We start from the raw sequence: 17,701 nt of genomic DNA on the forward strand, positions 1-17,701 counted from the left end.
TTTCACACGAGTGGAGCGAGCTGTTATGTTTTTGAAAGATGGACCATAGAAATGAGGTAATAAAATATGTAGTTTTCGGTATTACCCAATCGGATCAAAGCAAAAATAATTGGTTTCAATTCTTTAAACCGCCAGCCATTAGCTGAAAGATATGGTGAGCAAACGAAACGAACCGTGTAAGGTTTACGTGTGAAAGCTGGCAGCATGTTGCAAAGGAGTGCGAAATTAGCCATGTAATTTGTGATAAATTAGGTATATGGCGGAACAAACGCATTTTCGTGGGTAATCGTCGAATTTATTTCGGCCACTATCGCTCATTCGAGGCGAGGAATTTTCACATCGTTTCCACTGTTTGGAAACGTTTGTCTCTGAATGATATTTACGGTGTGATGTATTTGCCGCGCCCAAGGCAAAATGAAAAATCGATCTTCTCCGGCCACTCGCCCAAACGGCTATTTGACTAAAAGCGTACATAATATCCCGAGTTATTTATGCTTAACTTTCGATGCCCCCGAGATACAAAATTTAATACATTTGTTATTTGTCTTGCCAAATTGGGTTTTTGTTTGATTTGGATACGTAAAAGGGGGGCGGATAAATCACCGATATTTGCGAATTGATATCTATGGAGTGATGGAGAGGCTCGTATACGTCGTTTAAGTTTAACGGGGCGGGAAACCGGAAAACCTTGTCTGTAACGTCAGCTGCGTTATAATTTTTTGTAAAAATTTAAACCCCACATTTTTTATTATTTTTACATTCCGTTTTTAAAATAAGTAAAACATTACATTAAGCTTAATATTTCGGTGAAATAAAAATTATGTACATTGGTATATATTTATTCTAACACGCGGGTTTGACTATACGCCGCTTAGGAGGATAGCGCCAAAATTTCCCGGCCTGACGTAGATGCAGCTCCAGTATTACGATATAACTTTGTCTTCTTTTAAATATGTATCTTAGTAGGCTGCGAAAAAAAAATGGAAGTCTTGGGTCAAATAGTTTTTTATTGACAGCATTTTAAACAGGACGTGTCCGAAAAAATGTCGCAAATAACGCAAATTGAGTATATGAGTTTTTGACTAAAGAAGGGTTAGCACCTAAAATTATTAAAGAAAGGCTGGATGGTGTGTACGGCCAAAGCTTTCCTTTGTATTCTGTAGTGAAAGAATGGGCAAAACGTTTTGGAATGGGGCAGGAGTCTCTTGAAGATGATTCAAGAACTGGTCGACCAGTGGAGGCCATAACGGAAGATATTATTGTTGCGATTGTGGAAGAGGTGGTATTGAGTCATCATCATCATCGCGTGTCGTCTTCAGTGAAGGTTGGCGATCACATTGGCAAATGCTTGTCTATCCTGTGCCGTTCTTATTACTTGTTCAAAGTTCAGGCTGGTCCAGTTTCTGATGTTTCGCATCCAGGACAGTCGCTTTCTTCCTAAACCCCTCCTTCCTTCCAGCTTTCCCTCAACTATCAGTCGTGGCAACTCATACTCTTCGTGCCTGAGTAGGTGGCCTAAGTATGATGTTTTCTTTACTTTTATGATATGTAGTAGCTCTCGCTCACCACCCACTCTTTGAAGTACTTCATCGTTCGTAATTCTGTCTGTCCAAGGGATCCTCAACATTCGTCTGTAGCACCAGAGTTCAAACGCCTCCAATCTATTCATCATGGCCGCCTTCAGCGTCCATGATTCAACGCCGTACAACAGGATAGGCCAGACGTAACATCGTACCAGTCTCAGACGTAGGCCCAGGTCCAAATATGAATCAGAGAGGAGCCGCCTATATCGCATAAATCCCTGGCGCGCTTGCTCAATTCTAGTCCTTATTTCGTAATCGGGGTTTGTGTCTTTCAATCCAGGAACCCAAATATTTAAAATGATTTACCATTTCTAGGACTTCGCCGTCGATATTCTGATTTTTGCTAATTACCATTGTTTTTGTTTTCTTAATGTTGATCTTCATCCCATATTGTGAGCATGCTCTTTGAACGCTATCAATAATATTCCGAAGCCCGATGTCTGTGTCGGCCATCAGAACCGTGTCATCAGCATATCTTATGTTGTTGACAGTTTCCCCATTTACTTTGATTCCATCTGAGATATTCTCTAATGCGAATTTAAACAGCTCCTCCGAGAAAACATTAAAAAGAATCGGTGACAATATGCATCCCTGTCGTACTCCTTTACAAATCTCTATTTCCGCAGATGTAGTATTTTTTGTTCTTAGTTTTGCTATTTGATGCCAATAGAGATTCTTTATTAATTGAATGTCCTTTCCATCGATTCCCACGTTGACAAGGGAGTTTAAAAGGCCTGTATGTGGAACTCTATCGAATGCCTTTTCGAAGTCAACAAAGCATATGTATAGGCTCTTCTGCTGGTCCATGCATTTCTGAGCCAAAACTTGCAGGCTAAACAGTGCTTCACGAGTGCCCATGCCTCTCCTGAATCCAAACTGTTCTCTTGAGATTACCTGCTCGCATTTCTCCCGGATTCGATTGTGGATAATTCTGAGAAGGATCTTCAGGGCGTTGCTCATCAGACTAATCAACCTAAAGTCATTGCATTGACGAGGATTCGGCTTTTTGGGAATGGGAATGAATGTAGATTCCAGCCATTCTGTCGGAATTTTGCCAGATTTATATATTTGATTAAGTAGTTTTAAGAAGAGATCCAAGTTTTCTTCATCAATTAACTTAATAACTTCTGAGTAAATATTGTCAGGTCCTGGGCTTTTATTGTTCTTTAGTTGGTTGATAGCGCGTTCAAGTTCACATTTAATTATGGTAGGACCTTCGTTATTATTGCTAGTGGATGGCTCTTCTCTTAAGTCGGCAAATAAGTCTCGGATATAATTTTTCCATATGACTATTTCCTCAGAGATATCTTTTGCTTGCTGGTGGTTATTATCAAACAGTCTATATGGTGCTTGTCGCTTATTTGCTCCAGATAATTCTTTAATTTTTTTGTGCAGGTTGAAACCATCATGTTTACGCTGTAGGTCTTCTATTTCCTCACACCTTTCCCTCATCCAGTTCTCTTTTGCTTCTCTGATTTTCCGCTGAATAATTGAATGGATGCGTCTATATTCTGTTGGGTTTTTGTTTTTGCATTCCCGGCGCTTGTCCATTAGATCTAGAATTTCTCTGGTCATCCATTCTTTCTTTTTCTTAGTCTCTGACTTAAGGTGTTCAGTTGTGACCTCCTTTAGTATATAAGATATTTCAGTCCAGGTCGCGTCAATATTATCTGCTGTCCGCTGGCCTCGGTTAATTCGTTGGAGGTTGGCGTTAAGCTCGATCTGTAAGGAGTTTTTCTTTGCCTCTTGTTTTAATTGTTGCACATCAACTTGTGGTGTTGGTTTTCTTTTCTTCGTGAGCTTGAGTGTCATAGAGAAATCAATTAACACAGGATTATGATCAGATCCTATGTCAGCGCCGGGGTACGTCTTTGCATTTTTGACTGAGCTGCGGAATCTCTGGTTCACCATGATGTAGACAATCTGGTTTCGCACTATGTTGTCATTATTGTGTTGGGGAGATGTCCACGTGTATAGTCTTCGCGGGGGTTGCTTGAACAAGGTATTTAAGATTACAAACTTGTTTTCCTGACAGAACTCTATTAGCCTGTTCCCTCTGTCATTTCTTTGCCCCAATCCAAAGCTCCCAACCATCTCCGACGAGCTTCCCTTTCCGACCTTCGCATTTAGGTCCCCCATAACAAATAAAAACTTCTTCCTTTCGCGTGTAACTAAGTAATTCCTTGAGGTCACTATACCATTTCTCAAGCTCATCCAGTGGTTTGTCGCCAGTCGGAGCGTATACCTGTATCAAATTAATATTTACAGGCTTTCCAGTTAGTTGTATGAGCATGCATCGGTCAGATAATGATACGAAACCTACAACCGAGGCCGCTATATTGGAATTCAGCAAGATGCCCACTCCATGTCGATGGCTGGGATCATTGTTTCCCGAATAATAAAAGGTTTTGTTTGAGGTCGTGATCGATCCTGAGCCGGGCCATCGCGTTTCACTAATTCCAAGGATATGTATACCAAGCCTGTCCATCTCATGGCAGGCATTTGCCAGCTTACCTCCCTCAAACAGTGTTCGCACATTCCATGTCGCTATTTTGTAAGTGTGGTTCATAGTTTTTAACCCGGGGATTCTTCGCACCCTCTGACCATCGAAGGTCTGCCGGGGACTGAGGGCCATTCTTTGTGAGTTTCTTGCCATTGTGATATACGCGGGAAAATAATGGGGTGGTTTCCCGTTGCCTTCCCCATCGCAGTATGAAGGCCATCTAATACTGTTACAGTCGAGCCCTTCACTGTCCTCCCCTAAACCAGTCCAAGATCATTCCTTTTGTGCTTCAGCTCGGTACTGAAAATGCTGCTGCCCATCTCCAGGCTGGATTTTGGTTCGCCCCGAGTATTTTATTTCCTCGGTACCACCTATATCTTGGGAGGCGTTCCCCTATCCACCACCTGGGGAGGCGCCCGATGGGGGATCCAGCAAACCCCACACGGGTATTGAGTGATCGACGTTTAAAGGTCAAGGAAATCTCAGAAATTACTAAGCTCTCTGATACAAGTGTTCGTCGAATCCTGCATGATCATTTAGGTATGCATAAAGTTCAAGATGGGTTCCTAATAACCTTTCGGTTATTCAAAAACAACGCTGTGTCGAGTCTGCGCGATCTTTTTTGGAACTTTGTGGGTCGGAAGCGAAGACTGTGATAGAAACTATTGTGACGGGAGATGAAACTATGGTTCTCTATTATGACCCTCTATCGCGTCGTAAGGGTGAAGCACCTCCAAAAAAATTCAGAGTCTGCCAGTCAACAAAAAAGGTGATGGCCACGATCTTTTGGGATTGTGAAGGAATCCTTTTGATAGATTTTAAAGAAATTAATACTACTGTCAGTGGTAAATATTACGCAACATTAATACATAAATTGCGAGACTGCATACGTGTCGAACGTCGAGGAAAACTGACCTGAGGCGTGCGTCTTTTGGACGATAATGTACCTGCCCATAGTGCTGGTGTTGCACAAGCTGCTATTTTAGAGTGAGGGTTCCAACAGATAGATCATCCTCCCTATAGTCCAGATATGGTCCCCAGCGACTATTATTTGTTTGGATATTTGAAAAAGAACTTACATGGACGGCGGTTTAACGATGAAGTTGAGTTAAAAGAGGCTGGTTCAGCTCATTTTGCAGACAAACCAAAAGAATATTTTTTTAAAGTGATTGAGTTGTTAATAAAGAGAAGTAATAAGTGTATTGAAGTTAAGGGGGATTATAATGAAAAATAATAAAAAATTGTTACTCTACTTTGTTTCTTTCATATTCAGGCCGGGAAATTTTGGCGCTGCCCTCGTAAGTATAACGGGGTAGGGAAACGAGAAACCTTGTCTGCATGTCAGCTCCATTATCATTTTTTCCAAAATTTTAGACACCCCATTTTTTATTATTTTTATATTCCGTTTTTAAAATAAGTAATATATTACATTGAACCTAATATTTGGGTTAAATGAAAATTACGTACATTGGTATATATATTTTGACACGTATACGCCGTTTAAGTTTACTGGGGTGGGAACACGGAAAACCTTGTCTGCACATCAGCTTCGTTATCATTTTTTCCAAAACTTTAGACCCCATATTTTTTATTATTTATATATTCCGCTTTTAAAATAAGTAATATAGTACATTAATCTTAATATTTGGGGGAAATAAAAATATTGTACATTGGTATATATATTTTGACACACGGGTTTGACTAGTGCTAGTAATATTTTTGTCTTGCCACATTTTTGATATTATGTGATCCTCATTAATACACGTCTCGTCTAGATCCAATAAAACATTCTTGTAATACGGTACTGTTTTATACTTGTGAAATATTTTCTACTTACAAAAACAATTTCATTGCTCTCAAGTAAAAGAACTGTGCTATTGTACTTTTCCCAGGGAGCATTCATTCTTTCAAGATATGAATACTATTCTTGTCTTTTCTTCTCTGGTCCAAGTCCCATTAACATTCTGTCTAGGGTAGGCATTTCCTTCTTAAAATAGTAAGGGTAAACTTTTCATCAAATTCATTTTGTCATCATTTTTGCTCACCTTTGTGGATTATTTTTGGAAGTTTACATTTGACGTGTATCCTTTCATTTCTGCAACATCTTTCATCTGTCATGTCCAAAGCTTCTGGTACGCTATGGTGGGATATTTATCTATGTCTATTGTCTACCAGAAGACCATCTCAATCTTCAAATTGTTCTGTTTCAAACATTTCCAATTTCTGATACTGATGTTCTTTGCTCAGTGGGTTTTCAGATTGCAGAAGATTGCATTACATTTTAGAAAAGCAAGTTTAATGTTGGTTTATGGAATTGCGCACAATCACCAACCAGGTTATCTTAAATTATGGTTGGAAAAAAAGTTAAACTTTTATCAATACAATATACGTTCCAATCAGCACTTCAATATTTCTATGGTAAAAACAACAAATTTACAGAAAACTCTATTCTACGATGGTGTTTGTAATTTTAATGAACTGCCGGATAATATTAAGGCCGCGCCTTGCCCAAGAGTGTTTAAGAAGAGACTTACGCGGTATTTGCGAAGTTTTTAGTTTTGTTTATGCAAATTTTACTTGCTTATGTAAATATCCAAGTGCTAAATAAATAAATAAATAAATAAAAATAAATTTCACATCCTCCAAGGAAACCTCTACTGCGAGCTTTTTTTATAAAATTCACCTTCCCTTTTTATTTACTACAATCTTCTTCAAGTACATGTGGATTTGCGAATTTGTCCCAAGCATGGTGGTTACCACTGCCATATCACTGCCATGGATTTTATTCATTTAATGAATTCTATTCTTATAATTTTGTGATGTGATTGTGTTTAGCATTCTTATATCTATAATTGCTGCTTGTGCTTAATAAACCATATCCATATCCATCCTAACTCTTAATCGCATATTTTTTATATTAAAATTTTCTTTTTTTTTTCATTCTTATCCCTAAGGCTCACGAATTTTTATGTTTATTGTATACTGTGTTTGCCCAAATATTGCTGCGAAATGAGACACAAATGTCTTAACATATCTCATCACAATTATTGATTTTTTCTACTCCCGTCTGTAAAATACCTAATTAGCCACCGATCTAGCGTGCGGGAAGCGTCCCTTTACCACGTCAGTTTCCTTTCCCACGAATCCGAGTCACTTCGGACATTTACGGGACTTTACCGCACGGATTTGGGAGCAATCGGATGTTTTCGGGGATATTTCCCACGTTTTGAATTTTGACGTTTGTCGATTTTGACGGTCATGTCAGTGAATGTATTCGTGTTGTTTTACGAAAATGTACCCAAAAACTAACGGTCGTAGAAACAGTATATTATGCAACACATTCGGTAAACTTTTTAACTCACTCGTTTATTAAACACTCGCTCCGCTCGTGTCAAATAAACTCGTGAGTCAAATGCCGTTTACCACACTTGTTGCATAATATACTATTATCGTACACTATTTAAGTATAGTTTTTGTTTGAAGTTGACACGAAGGTCAGTTAAGAATTTCAATCAGTGATTTTTTGAAACAGATCCTTTGAAGCAATTTATGTTTTCGAGCTTACGTTCTTGGCATTTTGCTGAGAGGCAAGTGGTGTGTTTTAACGGCGAAAAGGAATGCAGTGTATTTTTCGAGTCCCTAGCAAGGAAAAAAAGGTGCGGCCAAGTGTAAATAACGAGGAAAAATTTTAATGAACGTCTGCAAAAAAAGCACCTTTTTACATATTTGCGAGTTATGCGTCGCGTTAAATTTTACTGTTTGCAAAGGATTTCTGAAATATTTTTGAAGCCGCCTTTATTAGCTTATATTAACTAGCCGCTCGTTAAACTGATTGTTTAGAGCGGCGAAGACGACGACAAAGGATTCATTTAACATTTTTTAATGAAGTAAAATAAACCATCTTTTACATAGCACCAACTCCGCATCGAAATTTTGGGAGGCGTGAAAAATAAATAGGTAATTAAAGGTATTTTAAAGTTTTGTTTTGTGAAATGATGTGATTGGCTTACGCAAAGCAGCATTACAGGACTCGCCTATGCGAAGTCCTTGAAGCCCTAGATTTTTTTTAATTTACTATAAAGTTAATTTTTTAATATTAATCTTAAACGTACAACTAATAAGCATTCTTATTTATTTGTGTGCAAGTTATGTCCAAATTATTTGTCGATGTGAAAAATTTGAAACGGCGAATGATGATGTTGTGGTGTGAAGTAACTGCCTTTTGATATAAGTTTCAGCAACTTGAGATGACCTGCAGTCACCAAGTGATTTTAATTCTATAATGGGTCTCCCGATTGTCCAGCAATATAACTGCAAAGAAATAGTATATCATATATAATTAAAAATGAACATGGATTGTTTTGGTGTCGACATCCATTTTATTTAATATTTTAGAATTCTTTGGTTAATATCCTACGGTTTTTTTCTTCATGAACTCTGTCATATTTGCTTATGCAGATATTTGTTATTGCACGTATGATTGGGCTTTTCTGTTTTTTCCGATAAATATGCCAATAAAACGTTATTTCCTTTTCCTTCGAGAACCTATTCGCAAAAATTTTGGTATATTTACTCCTATTGTCTCCGGAACTTCGATCTTAATTAGTCAAGTGAGAATGTAACAGGAAAAGGTTTTTTGAATTTATACTAAGTCACTTTTGGACCTGCTGAGAGAAACAATATTTAAAATCGTTAATGTTACCTAAGAATAGGGAAATTCCAGACTACAAATGGTATTATGAACAAAAGAGAACTATAAGACACAACGAGCTTCGTGGACAACAACGAGAGAGATTTTTCGGCATTGTTATCGTTGAATTTCCTAGTTTTTCTCTACCTTTTCGTTAGAACTGAAATTCGTATCGCGACTAATGATATACAAACAACAATTCCATCGAATCAAAATCCCATTTATTTCGAATAAACGTGGGTAAGTGAATAACCAAACAAAAAAGGCCCGCGCGGTTCTCGAACATTAAAACGTTCTAAATATATTTGTAAACAGGTTATTCATAGTCCGGTAAAATGTTAACTTGAAAATTTTCAATTTAAGCTGACATTTTTTCAACACACCACTAAAAGCTTCTATAGCACCATCAACCAAAAATAGATAACAAATGCTTTTAGTGGGAGAAATAGATACTTATATTTAGTACTGCAAACCTCGCTTTTATGAAGTACGTTCCGTAATTTAAAATAAGAAAGTTCTTACTGGTTCATCATATTTCGAATATTCCGTATTAATAACAATGCAATCTTTTAAAAGTATAACGTATTCCAAACAAATTTAATGTCACCCTCGTAACGAGTCACCCGGTACATTCTACATTTCCGAGATGAAGTTGACTGGGTTATAACCCGTACCAGCCTTCGTTGTCATTAACACTTCGATGTTATTAACGCAAAATAAGTTTGGTATTTTTATATATTAGTTCCATTTTTACGCCATCAGTTAGTGGCGACCTGCGTCGAAACGAAAATGTATAAAAATCTGATACTGGTGGCGATCTTATTGGCGTTTGGTGTTTCAAATGGCGCCCAAAAGACATTAGATCATACCGCGGTCGCCGTAGATGAAGGATCTCTAGCCGACGACTTTCGACTCTGGTTGGCTATCAGAAAAGATCTGGTTCCGCTTCATCAGCAGGCAGACAGGGATTACCTAAAGAACAAGTTCTACGACATCGACGACCATGACGATTTGCTTGTGGATTACCATTTGGGAAACAAGGAAAGACACAGAAGGGATTTGGGAGATTTCGCACCTTTTGCTGGCATCGTCGGTGATGACGTCCACGATGCGAAGAAGTACCGGTATATCGCCTTCGTGCCGTTTTTTAAAGTGCGAAAATACTACATCGAAAAAAAGTACTTTGGGGATTCCGGATTATAAGTTCGTATTCTATGATTTTTGACTAACACTTGAGACTGATCTTCTTTTGTGGTATATTTATCTCCAATTATTTCTATTTGTAATAACTTGACGAAGTTATTTATAAATATATATATTTATTAGTTTTGCCGTTATGTGTGGATAATAAATGAGGTGCATTTTCGTTTCGGTTTTTCCATTAGAACGTCGCGGAGTCGACTTCCATTTCCGGAGAGTTCCAGATGTTAAATTGTCGTTTAACGGGACGTGATGCAGTTAAACGCTCCACCAAAATATGCTATTAAGAGGCGACGGCTAGAACGCGGCGGCCGTTTTCGTAACTTTGCACGTTTTGCAACTATCGCTATACCGCCGAAACCAGACGCTCCCGATTATAATCGGTTCCGGTAGTAAGTTAACACAATTCGCCAAAAAGGATACCGACTGAGACAATAAAATAAAAAGAGGCGCATCTAATGGGACTGACTAATATTGATTAAAGGCATTCGTCGCTCTACAATGCCATTTGTTGGTTCTCGATTAACAAGAAATTGTGCAGTGGGTATCTTGCGGGTAAAAAAACTAGGATTCGTGTTTACGAACGTCGAAAGTGCCTGAAAAAGATGGTGTGAGATTTTTCAAAGAAACTTCTACTATTCCTCCTCCCGAAAGAGTTTATGGATCCAACTTGATGACGTTTCGCCAATCATCCTGTTGGCGTCTTCAGAGCTTAACTGAAATGTCAGCAAGTCTGATTTGTAAATAACCGACGCAGGGAGAATCCAGAATATTTGTAAAATCACACTATTTGCGATTGCACTATTTCACAGTAATTCGACATTAATTTCCAAGTATATGATATTTCAGTTCATGTAATTGTGACGACAGCCTTGGGCGCTGCGGCCTGCAGAGTGCGATCCGTATATCGTCGATGCTCTATTGAATCAGGCTAATATCGCTTAAATAACTCCCATCAATTAGGAATTTATAGACCACAATAAAATCACGCATTCGAATAGGCTTACGGTTTCGGGAGTTCCGAAACAACTTCGGATTTAAATGGGCCGAAGGCATCGGTGCATGGTCGAATTTGATCCGATATAGTTCCATGGTTGGAGGGTTTAGATTGTTCCGGGAGTTTTGACCTATGACCTCTATTTATTGATCATTTTATATCAGTTGCGCAAATAAACAATATTACATTAAATAAATTGTTACTGATAAACGAGTGCATAGCTTTAATAATAAGGGGTCTTCCATATAAGAGGTGTTATTTTGAATAGCCCGCTATTTAGGTAGAAGGTACTTTTGAAGCTGTAATTTTTTGACCTATGATAAGCAAAAAACTCCGCCATTAATAATGACGGAACGATACATTGAAACGACGCATTGAAATTATTAAAATTCGCTATAGAAATGGTAAAAATTTGGCAGCGACGGTTCGTAAAACTCATACACTTATATAGAAATTGGTGAACAAATTTGGGCCGTTGGGACAAGTGATGTGAAGAATAAAACCCGTTCACGTCGTTTAAGAACATCTAAGAATGTTGCTGCTGTAGCCCAAAGTGTTGAAGAAAACCCATTTTTGTCCATTCTTTGTCGTTCTTTGGAATTGGGCAATTACAACGTGTTTTGCACAAAGACTTGGGTCTTGGGTTCAGAGACGACGCTACATGCCACACAAGCAACGAAACCATTGATCTTTCCGGCCAGTGCTATCTCTCGACAAGGTGATCACACATCACATTTGGTCACTTTGCGACTTCTTCCACTCCGGCCACGTGAAAGATAACAACAGCCTAGCGTCGATTCAAGACCTCAAATATGGAACTCGTGAAGCTATTGAGGGCACACAGCAGTCACTTTGCGGAAAATTTCATAAAAAGGATATGGTCCCGTAAGCTTAGCCGTGGTGGCCATTTGACTGATATTGTTTTCCATTATTAATGGCATACCTTCCGGTTTATATTGAAACAATCATAGCCGATTATTTATGTCAGAAAATGATATTTTTCTATGAATATTAAAATAGCACCTCTTATTAGAAAACCCTTTACAAAACAAGGGGAGCTACCGTCCCATATTTATAATATCCAAATTTTCAGATAGCTGGAGATGGTTTTAATGGCCATATTATCGTGCGGGCGGGTTTTGAGTCCCAGGGACAATTTTATGTTATTTACCCCGATTTTGAAGAAAATTTTGACCAAATTGAACATTATGTCTTACTTGATAATACAATGATTCTTAGTGTGTCGTGCAGGTGGCTTGCTTTGTTTATATCGTATTTAATAGGCAGTACACAGTACACATCAATTCGTACCGTTGATTCTGGCGTACTTTAGGAGTCGTCACCTTGAACCTATGTTATTCATAGACAGCGAATTATTCGTTGTCGCACTGTAGCAATTTCCGTTTCATGCTCAACTTTGACCATTTTCGGAGCTCTGCCGCTGAGGAAATTGTTTTGCGTTTATTCGTACTGCCACTATCCTGTCAGAAAAAATCAAAACAGAAAAGTTAATCGCTTACCCCAAAAGCAAAAACCTTTCGAATTCGTTTATAACTTCAATTGGCCTATTAAAATTAAAAACCATACGTCTTACAAAGAAAAGCAGAATTTGCAAAATGATAATTTCTCTAGCAATTGGTGGAGTACTTTTTTTGCTTTCATATATTCAGTATAAACATTACGTGTGCCAGTGGTTAAACTTAAGCACCAAAAAAGGCCTTTTAATCCTCGAGAGTGTGTACTAAGTGTGATAACAAAATGTTGAAATTAGAATAAACAAAACTTTTTGTTCTTTAAAATGTATATCTCGGAAACAAAGACCTTGGGGCAGATATTTATTTTATTTTTTCTGTTAACAATATTGGAGGACGGGCTCTTTTAAATATCATACAAGCACAATGTACAGGGTGGCCCGTTTAAGAGGGGCCTGTACCTTATCTCGAAACCTACGAGGGTTACAAAAAAAAATTAAATACAAAAGTTGTTTCTATTAAAATGACCTTTATTTTTTTGTACTTTCCTAAACGTCATTTTTTCATATACATCGTGGTACAAAAACATTTTTTAAAAATAGCATTTTATTTCATTTTTGGATAGTCCTTTCAAAGACAAATTCAACAATATATATGAGTATGGGTCTGTGATGCACCGTTTCGAACTTATTAGCGATCATCTTCAGAATTCGAGTTTAAACAATCATTGTTGGGTTGCTTATTAACTTGTTAAATTTTTTTCCATCTATTATGATTACGAAAATAATGCTTTTCTTTAGACAAAGATCAATTTTAAAATATTTTTTTAAAATACGCAGTGTTGCCACGTTTCGCAAAATTATGGTTTTCTAAATTTTATTAAATGAGTGTATTATTGGATTTTCGAGTAGCCAATTTAATATCAATTTAAATTATATAACACAATACTGGACTTCCGTTTTGGCTTAATAAGCAATTATTTTGCAATAATACATAAATCCTTTTACATTCATAATTTAAAAATCTTGTAAATAGGTTCTTAAATGGTTTTTTTTTAAATATTCATATTCTTAATAATATAGACCACACGTCTTTAAAAAATATATAGAAACCTGCCTGTTGAAAGGTACAAACACAGAATTGACGATATTATTAAATTTAACTTTTTTGACATAATCATCGCAGTAGCTTTGAAAACAATATTAGTTCTCTGTTGTGGTAATATTGATTTTTTGGCAGGCGGTGTATTATAATATTTTAAGCGTATTTTTTCGGACTTTCATTATTTTCTATTTATTTTATTAAGTTGAATTTTTGTTGAGTCTATTTTCTATAATGTATACAAAGGAGGAAAAGGTTGACCTATTAGAATGTTACATCGCCAATAACAAAAATCTGGCTCTTGCTCTCAGACAATATCGAGCCAAATTTCCTTATAGGCGATCGCCAGGAAAAAAAAAATTGCAAAAATATACCAGCCGTTTCGAACAAATGGCAGTGTTTTAGTGAAATAAAGTAGGAGCCGAAGGGTATTGGATGAAAATATGCAACTAGATATTCCTCTGCATTTTGAAAATACTCCAAAGAGCTACACTTGCCTTGCCGCTTGAGATATAGACCTAAGACACTTTAAACATGTTTAAAAATTAACAGTTAGAAGCCATTTAAATTCACAACAGTACAAAAACTACAAGAAGCAGATCTTAACTCGAATTTTGAAATATAATGATGGAGAGGCATTTTTTAGATAATATATTTCAAAATACAATTTGGACCGATGAATCAATATTCACAAAGTCTGCGGTGTTATTAAATAGAAAAAATACGCATTATTGGAGTTCAGAAAATAGAAAAATGTGTTTTTGAAGTAAACAAGCAGGGTCGAAGATCCGTGAAAGTATGGTGCGCAATCTAAAGATATAGAATTTTCGAACCCATATTTTACCGAGAAAATTTTACATCTCTACGATATTTAAACTTATTAAGGAACGAAATTCGGCAACTTATACGTAATAATATTCCGCAAAGAGACCATCCAAATTTAGTTTCGCAGCAAGATGGCACTTCTTACCATCGAAGTACTGCAATCATTCGTTTTTTAAACGAAAATTTCAGAGAGTGGATTATACAAAACGGAACCATTTCCTGACCAGCGAGGAGTAAAGATTTGACCCCGATGGACTTTTTTTGTGGGGCACATTAAAAAATATGGTCTACCGTCAACAGTCAATTACTTCTCAAATGCCATATACCATTTAGAAATAGCATATACTACTTGTATTGTTCAAAACGGCGGATTCATTGAAAACCTAATTTAATTAATTTTACTTGTAAGTAATATGCATTAGTGGTTAGTGTTAATTTTTTGTAATCATTTCACGTAGACATTTAGACGTAGAAATAACTAATTTATGTACCGTCTTTAATTTTATCTGCCAATTAACACAAAACGGTAAGTCAGGGACCCGTACTATGTTATATAATTTAAATTGCTATTAAAGAGACTATTCGAAAATCCAATAATATACAGGGTGTATCATATAAGAAAATTGAGAAAAATAGCGTATTTTAAGAAAATAGTTTAAATTTGATCATTGCTAAAGAGAAACATTATTTTCGTAAAAATACTAGATGGAAAAAACTTTAAAAAGTTAATAATAATAATAATAAATATAAGTTCGAAACGATGCATCACAGATCCATACTCATATATATCGTTGAATTTGTCTTTGAAAGGACTATCCAAAAATGCAATAAAATGTAGGGTGTTCTATTTAAAAAAAAATAATTTTCCTTTAACACTCTGTAGTTAGAAAGTGACAATTAGGAAAATAAAAAAAGGGTTGTTTTATGATACCCCAAGGTTCGAGCAATGATTTTGGAATGATAGCAGATCGACTGGGTAAAATTTATTTAGGCACGAATTTATTTCCCGACCTCTTGACAAAATTACAGGCCAGATCATAAACTTGCGATCTGCATTTCCACGGTGTGATATTATAAAATTAAAAAAAATGTTTGTCGAATTTTTTTCAAACCGCCGACATGATACCCGCGTTTTCGTCGTCGATCCAAAACAAAACTCGAGCATAATGACCGCGATCGTGCCAGGATAGCCGGGACAAGGAAAAAATATCTAACCGAAAACGCGGACCAAATCGATGTTTTAACTCGATTTGCATTTTAAATGTTGCCCAATTTAAAACTGCCCTGAAATATTTATACAGTTTATTTTTGTCGAGTGACGCAAATGTACGATAATACATTTAATGCCTCGTGTACCAAACAGAATGCCAACTGCAGATAAAACGGTTTTCGTTTCCGAGTTCACAGCGAATTTAAGTGGATGCCGGTAAAGTAGTTTTCGGTACGAGACGCATTCTCGCAAATGTTTTGATAAAATAACTGTTTTCGGTCGCCGGACAATGAGAGCCGATACTTATAATGGTTTAACACTTCTTGTCCGTTTTACCTGTAGCCATTTATTCGGTGGGTATGTAACCAACTTGATAGTGTAATGGGTGTAAGACGATATTCATTCTGTGGTAAATACAAATAAAAACTTGATAGGTTTTTTTTGGTCCACATTGAAAACTACCCTAAACCCAATAGGAATTGTCTGTCTGTTTATTTGTGAACTGAAGTAGAAGTTACTAGAACTTACCAGATTTTTTCACATATTTTTTACAAAACTTCTGGATTCCTCCTGCGTCTGTTTTTGCTGAGTCGAACTTGCTGACGTTTCGCCAATCATCCTGTTGCTTCTTCAGAGCTTGGCTGAAACTGGCTTGCATTTTACTCTGTACCTGCTTATATCTTGTTTGAGGAGGGCGGATCTAAATGAGCATAAACATCGCTTCGGATGACTATTTCCCATATTGGTGACAGGTAAAGCCCTGAGTCGCGGTTAATATTGTTAGGTTGTTTATAGATTTCTATAGACTCTCTGATTTTTCGTTGGTAGAAGAATTGATTACGTGAAAGAATTTAAGTTTTATCGAATTAAATTTCATGTCCGGTTTCGTGATTGTGTTCGGTAATAGCTAATGAGTTTATTTGTCTTAGTCGTAAGGCTCTTTCTTGTTCTTTGAGCCAAGTTGATATTTTTGGTCCAGTCTTTCCAAGGTATTCCTTGCCGCGTATGCATGGAATGCTGTAAACTCCTGGTATCTCAAATGGAGTTTTGTCTTTCATTTTTGGACAAGTGGTAAATCTGGTTTCGACGTTTAGAACTTTTGATATGTGGTCAGTGATGTTTTGAATTTAAGGAAGGACCACAGTGGCAAGTGTAGGATTGCTTTCGGCCTCATTGCTATTGGTGAAGTGTATTTTTTGATAGAACGCTTAATATCTTTAATGTGGAAATTATTAGAGAGAACAACGGCTCTGTAACAAGAGAGTTGATAACCGATGATTTTTGGGTTATTATTAGTTTCCAACTAAATGGTAAAACGTATGTTAGAGTGTATAGAGTTTAAGAGTCTAAAAAAATCTACTAGGGTTTCTTGACCATGAGACCAAATAACAAAAGTATCATCGACTTAGCGTTTCCATAATTTTGATTTTAGATGAAAGGTGTCGAGAGCTTTCTTCTCAAAGGCTTCCATAAACATAGTCGCAATGATGGTGGTGGAGAACCCATAGCTGTTCCCGACGTTTGTTCAAAAATTTGGCAGTTATAAGAAAAATATGTTCCAGATAAGCATTTTTCAATTAAAGTGAGAAGGTTTGGTTCCAAATTCTCGGACTTTAATATATCTGAAATTATGTTGAGAATTTCAGGAATAGGAAGTTTGGTAAAGAAGGAATCTACGTCGAAACTAACTAGAGTGTCTTGTGCATCTAATGTAGTGTTTTTTAAATTGTTCAATGAAGTGAAAAAAATTAAGTACGAAAGTGTCAGTTTTTCCAGTAAGGATTTTTAGTAAGGAAGCTTCGTCCTCCTCATACAATATATGAGCAGGAACAGAGTAGAATACGAGCCAATTTCACTCAAGCTATGAAGAAGCGATGATTGGTGCAACGTCCGCAAGTTCGACTCAGCAAAAACCGACGCAAGAGGAATCCAGAAGTTTTTTATAAAAAATAGCCTGTGGAGTTTTCCTTGAAAAAAAAATTTTTTACGCATATGCTTATATCAATAATTGAATGTTTGTAATTAATGGTGGGTTTTAAGAACCTGTACAGTCTTGGGGATATTGCTTTAAGAACTAACTACTGTCTCTACTTGTTATTTTAACAATATAGGTATATTCG

At 36.7% G+C, this 17,701-nt stretch overlaps 2 protein-coding genes across 3 annotated transcripts in view; one reads left to right on the forward strand and one right to left on the reverse strand.

The window, feature by feature from the left end:
- LOC132698155 (nephrin) overlaps positions 1-17,701 on the forward strand; it is a 520,664-nt gene that overhangs the window by 84,527 nt on the left and 418,436 nt on the right. The gene's annotated exons all lie outside the window — the stretch shown is intronic.
- Positions 1,316-3,722, reverse strand: LOC132698654 (uncharacterized). Its single transcript, XM_060664848.1, has 3 exons — positions 2,478-3,722; positions 1,567-1,801; positions 1,316-1,515 (listed from the first exon to the last, which is right to left on the reverse strand). Exons 1-3 carry the CDS (start codon positions 3,720-3,722, stop codon positions 1,316-1,318), a joined length of 1,680 nt encoding a protein of 559 aa, XP_060520831.1.

Source organism: Cylas formicarius, unplaced genomic scaffold (genome assembly GCF_029955315.1).
Source record: "Cylas formicarius isolate icCylForm1 unplaced genomic scaffold, icCylForm1.1 PGA_scaffold_2__14_contigs__length_35257938, whole genome shotgun sequence".
In the NCBI taxonomy this organism is placed as follows: domain Eukaryota; kingdom Metazoa; phylum Arthropoda; class Insecta; order Coleoptera; family Brentidae; genus Cylas; species Cylas formicarius.